General features: G+C 67.0%; 1 protein-coding gene across 1 annotated transcript in view; it reads right to left on the reverse strand.

The window, feature by feature from the left end:
- PPRC1 (peroxisome proliferator-activated receptor gamma, coactivator-related 1) overlaps positions 1-5,484 on the reverse strand; it is a 13,185-nt gene that overhangs the window by 6,911 nt on the left and 790 nt on the right. Inside the window, 10 exon segments of the mRNA XM_019502139.1 lie at positions 1-1,956; positions 2,123-2,236; positions 2,803-2,955; positions 3,338-3,504; positions 3,507-3,605; positions 3,608-3,654; positions 3,756-3,953; positions 4,040-4,048; positions 4,114-4,168; positions 4,451-4,565. The exon segment at positions 1-1,956 is cut by the window's left edge and continues 769 nt beyond it. Of these exon segments, the coding sequence (XP_019357684.1) occupies positions 1-1,956; positions 2,123-2,236; positions 2,803-2,955; positions 3,338-3,504; positions 3,507-3,605; positions 3,608-3,654; positions 3,756-3,953; positions 4,040-4,048; positions 4,114-4,168; positions 4,451-4,565 (2,913 nt within the window).

A 5,484-nucleotide genomic window follows, 5' to 3' on the forward strand; every position in this document is an offset into this window, starting at 1 on the left:
TGGGGGTGGGGGCACGGCTGGGGGTGGCCAGGCCAAGCCCGTGGGCGGCAGCCCAGGCACCAGGTGGAAGGCATTGGGTGAGGCGGTGGCTGGTGGTGGCAGCAGCGTCAGGGGGAAGCCAGAGGGTGGGGGGCCAAAGCAAGGCCAGGAAGGCACCGGTGGGTAGACGGTGTAAGGAGTCGCCAGGGCTGACATGACCCCAGTTGGAGCAGCCCCAGTCACTGGTGGCGGCACGAAAGGCAGCTGCGGCACGGGGGGCACTGGGGCCACGGTGGTCAGAGCTGGGGCCGGAGGGGCCTTGCTGGCCGGCGGAGAACTGGCAGGTGGACTGGGAGGTTTCTCAGGGCCCTTTTGCATGCCAGGCGTCTCTGCAGGCTGGGCCAGGGGCTGCGCCGGTGGTGCCACCAGGCAGGGGATCTCGGCCAGCTCAGTGGGGGGCTCGGGGATGCTGGGCCACTTTCCGGCCACCTGCTTCTCGGGCTCCTTGCCAGGGCCGGCGCCGGGCACACGGTGCTGCATGCGCTGGCGGTACTCGGTTAGGCTCAGGGCTTTGGGCCGGGCTTCCCGTGGGGGACACGCGGCCGCCTGGTTCTCGGCTCGTGCTGGCTCCACGGGTGTGGGGCACTGGGGAGCTTCCCCCATGGCATCCTGCTCGGTGCTGGGCGCAGGCTCCGGGCTGGCGCTGGCCTGGCACGGGGCAGGCTCGCTCTCCTCCCCACACTGCCCAGCTGCTGCCTCTTGCTCCTTTGGGCTGGGCCCTGTGCTGCTAGGCACGGCCTGCTCTGCTCTGCTCTCCACCGCGGGCCTGCTGACCTCAGGCTCCCGGGGGGGCTCAGGGCAGCCTCTCCTGTTCCGGGAACCCCGGGGCCTGCCCCGGGGCCGGGGGGGCGCGTGGCTTGGGCGCAGCTTCAGCTGTGCATCCTTCCTGGCCTGCTCCAGCTGCTCCGCCAGGAAGTTGGACACCTGTGCCGAGGGGTGGGTGGCCCGGCTGGGGGGTGGCAGGGCCGGGGCCTGCCCCTCAGAGGACCCCCGCCCTGGGACAGAGGAGGCTGAGCGGAGCCGGGAGGCCATGGAGTTTCCAAGGGCCCGGACCTGGGTGCTCAGCGCCTCCACGCTCTTCTTTTTCCGGCTTTTCCGTGCCCGCTCGCGGCCCCGGCCCCATCCAGAGCCCTGGCACTTCCCACCAGCTGGCGCCTCTGTGCTGGGCTGGGGGTCGCTTTGCAGATGATGGTCCCTCCCGCCTGCCTCTGGTGGGGCCGTGTCAGCTGCTGCCTTGGGCAGGGTCTCCTTCGGGGTGGCCACATTTCGTCCTGTAGCTTTGCTCCCCAAAGCAGGGGTGGGCACCTGGTGCTGCCGTGGCCCCCCCTCCGCAGGCAATGGCTCCTCCGGGGCACCATGCCCCTCACCCCCGGCAGCACCTTCCTCCCTGGCTGGGAGCGGGGCATCGCGGCAGGGGAAGCCTGGGCTGAGGGGGTGGAACACAACAGGGCTCTGGCCATCGCCACCGGACATGATCCCCAGCACAGCGGGGGCAGCGAGCAGGTCCTTGTTGGCTGGCTTGGGCGCAGCATCCAGGTCAGTGGTGAAGGCAGGCAGGCAGTAGGGGTGCATGGACTTCACCAGGTCGCACAGCGAGCCACCTGCGGGGCTGATGATGCAGGGCACGTCCCCCTCCCCCAGCCAGGCCACTGGGGGCTCTGCTCTGGCCTCCGCGCTTGCCAGCTCCAGGGTGCCCATCTGGAGGTCTCCCATGGCAGTGCTGCCATCCTGCCTGGGGCTGGGCGCCTCGTCGTCCTCCTCCTCCCCGTCACTGCGCTGCAGGGCCAGCTGCTCCTGTGCCCAGGGCCGGAGCGGCTTCCTCTGCCCCCGCCGCGCCTGGCTCGGGACCCTCTTGGGCGTCACCACAGCATCTTCCTGGCAGCTCGGAGCACGGTCCCAGCTCAGTTCTGTCTCAGCCTGGTGTGGAGAGGGAGGCACGGCAAGGTTATGGCTCCAATGGCCGCTCCCCAGAGCAAGGGAAGCCACAGCTTGGCCCAGGCTCATGGGCACAGCACTGGTGGCAGCTCCCCTTCAGTGACCTGTGCCAGACCCAGAGCGCCCCAGCCCCAAACCAGTGCTCTACCTTCCCAGCCACCATGGGCGTGCTGCTGCTGCTCTGAGTCCATGGGCCCCACTGGTCCTCCAGGGCAGGGCCGTCCCGTTCAGGGGAGGCCTGGGACAAGCCGAGGAGCTGGAGCTGAAGGGGAGAAGGGAGGGTGAGAAGCAGGAATGCAGCACTTCCATGTGGTCCCCCCACCCCGGGGCTGTGTCCAGTCCACGAAGTCACCTTGGGGCCTAGCCCGGCCTTACAGGGGTTGTGCCCCAGCCGGGCCAGGGCTGCTGTGCGCCCTTGCCAAGCTCCTGGGCCTTCACGGCATGACAGCCTCTGCCCGCATGCCTGGACCTCCCTATCCCCAGACCCCAGGCAGCTCCCCCGTGAAACCACCAGGGGGCGCTGCACTGCCTGCCACAACACGCATGCGACACGACATACATGCTCACAGCACATAGGACTCTGGGCAGTGCTGGGACACGGGCACCCGTCTCGGGGCTCTCCTGCCCAATGGGCCCCAGGGGAAGGCGGCACTGTGGCCAGCCCAGAACGCCAGGAGCTGAGCAGACCCTCAATTACACGTGTCGCACATGTGCGCTTTCGTGGCTGATGCTGGTTAAGGGCAGAAAAGGGTCGTCTGAGGCATGTCCAGGGCAGGGGCGAGTCAGTCAGGGGCAGGGAAACGTGTCCTAGGTGTGCCCGAGCCATACCGCGCAGCTCTCCTGCTCCCGGGGTGACGCCAGCAGCTCAGTGTCCGCGATAGTGTCGAAGGGAGACAGGGTCGCCTCGTCTGTGCCGTCCAGGATCTCCGTGATGGCAGTCAGCAACGACAGCTCGTTGTGCAGCTCCAAGGGGCCTTTGTTCTGACAAGAAAGCCCCGGGAGGGGGAACGGGGTCAGGGGTCCGCATGCTGCCCAGCGTGGGGCGGACAAGGGCAACCCCGGTCAACAGCAGCTCTCCCAGTCCCAGGAAGCAGCAGAATCAGCCCCCAGCGCCCCCAAGAAGATGGCCCCGGCAGCCCAGAAGGACCCCAGGAGCCAGACGCCCCATCCCGTGCTCCAGCTGCCCCCACGCATGACAGCCGCAGGCGCATGCGGCTCCCCCGTCCCCCTCACTCCCTGCCCCATGCAGCACCGCGCTAGGCCGTCCGTGCAGGGAGGACTTCACCCTCCCTGCTGCACTGCACGGCACTGAGGATCCAGCCCCCGTGGGGGGCTGCCGTGCCTGCACCAGGTGCCCCGTTACCTCATGGTGGGAGCCGAGGTCCTCGATGATGGACAGGACGGAGGAGTCCCAGTAGCTGTCCATCTCCTCCTCCAGCAAGGACGCCTCATCCAGCAAGAAGCACTGGAGGGGAGGGGGAGCAGGTGGGGTAGGGGGCACAGACTGGCCTTGCCCAGGCTCATGTGTGCACGCGAAGCTGCCGGCATTGGGACAAGTCCCTCCGGCCACGGGGGCTGCGGGCTTGCAGTGGCTCCCCCAGCCGCAGACAGAGGATGCCGGGAGCTCCCCCCTCAGCCAGGAGGAAGCCAGATCCAGGCCTTCCCCTGGCAGACGGGACCCTGGTCCACAGCCCAGGAACAGAGGAGCCCCAGGGATCTGTCTACACTAGGGATCCAGCGTCCAGTGCAAGAGAAGAGATGCCCCTCGGACCCGTCTGCACTAGGATCGCGTGTCCAGCCCAGGAGCAGACACACCCCACGACCCATCCACACTAGGGTTCCCACATCCGGTGCAGGAGAGAAGACACCCCTGGGACCCATCTACACTAGGGATCCCGTGTCCAGCTCAGGAGCACAGATGCCCCTGGGGTCTGTCTACACTAGGGATCCCAGCATCCTGTGTCCAGCCCAGGAACCGCCTACACTAGGGATCCTGTGGCCAGTGCAGGAGCAGAGACGCACCAGGATCTGTCTATACTAGGGGTCCCATGTCCACCCCAGGAGCAGAGACACCCTGGGAACCGTCTAGACTAGGGATCTTGGGATCCTGTGTCCAGCCCAAGAGAGGAGCAGAGACACCCCTCAGATCCATCTGCACCAGGGATCCCATGTCCAGCCCAGGAGCGGAGACACACTGGGATCCGTCTGAACTTGGGATCTTGGGATCCTGCGTCCAGCCCAGGAGTGGAGCCCAGGAACTGTCTACACTAGGGATCCTGTGTCCAGTGCAGGAGCGGAGACGCGCCAGGATCTGTCTAAACTAGGGATCCCATGTCCACCCCAGGAGTGGAGACACACTAGGCTCCGTCTGGACTAGGAATCTTGGGATCCTGTGTCCAGCCCAGGAGTGGAGCAGAGATGCCCCCAGGACCCGGCTACACTAGGGATCCTGTGTCCAGTGCAGCAGAAGAGATGCCCTGGGATCCATCTACACTAGGGATCCCATGTCCAGCTCAGGAGCACAGATGCCCCTGGGGTCTGTCTACACTAGGGATCCCAGCATCCTGTGTCCAGCCCAGGAACCGTCTACACTAGGGATCCTGTGGCCAGTGCAGGAGCAGAGACGCACCAGGATCTGTCTATACTAGGGGTCCCATGTCCACCCCAGGAGCGGAGACACCCTGGGAACCGTCTAGACTAGGGATCTTGGGATCCTGTGTCCAGCCCAAGAGAGGAGCAGAGACACCCCTCAGATCCATCTGCACCAGGGATCCCATGTCCAGCCCAGGAGCGGAGACACACTGGGATCCGTCTGAACTTGGGATCTTGGGATCCTGCGTCCAGCCCAGGAGTGGAGCCCAGGAACTGTCTACACTAGGGATCCTGTGTCCAGTGCAGGAGCGGAGACGCGCCAGGATCTGTCTAAACTAGGGATCCCATGTCCACCCCAGGAGTGGAGACACACTAGGCTCCGTCTGGACTAGGAATCTTGGGATCCTGTGTCCAGCCCAGGAGTGGAGCAGAGATGCCCCCAGGAACCGGCTACACTAGGGATCCTGTGTCCAGTGCAGCAGAAGAGATGCCCTGGGATCCATCTACACTAGGGATCCCATGTCCAGCCCAGGAGCGCAGACGCCCCCGGGGACCCGTCTACACTAGGGATCCTGCGTCCAGCCCAGGAGTGGAGCAGAGACGCCCCTCAGATCCGTCTGCACCAGGGATCCCGCGTCCAGCCCAGGAGCGGCGACTCCCCGGGACCCGTGTCCAGTGCGGAGGGGACACGCCCCGGGCCCGTCTACACGCGGGCTGTCAGCGGACGTGGCTGGGATCCCTGGGCGGAGGATGCCCCCCGCCCCGGCGGAGCCGCCGCCCGCGTAGAAAGCGCCGCCACGCCCGGCACCACGTCCGGCGGGCGCTGAGTCAGCCAGGCCGGGAGGAGCCACCGGGCCGGGTCGGGCCCCGCACCGCCACGTGGGCCCGGGCCGGACCACGTGGGAGGATCCGCCGGGC

This window comes from Gavialis gangeticus, unplaced genomic scaffold (assembly GCF_001723915.1).
Source record: "Gavialis gangeticus isolate Ggan-Ray unplaced genomic scaffold, GavGan_comp1, whole genome shotgun sequence".
In the NCBI taxonomy this organism is placed as follows: Eukaryota; Metazoa; Chordata; order Crocodylia; family Gavialidae; genus Gavialis; species Gavialis gangeticus.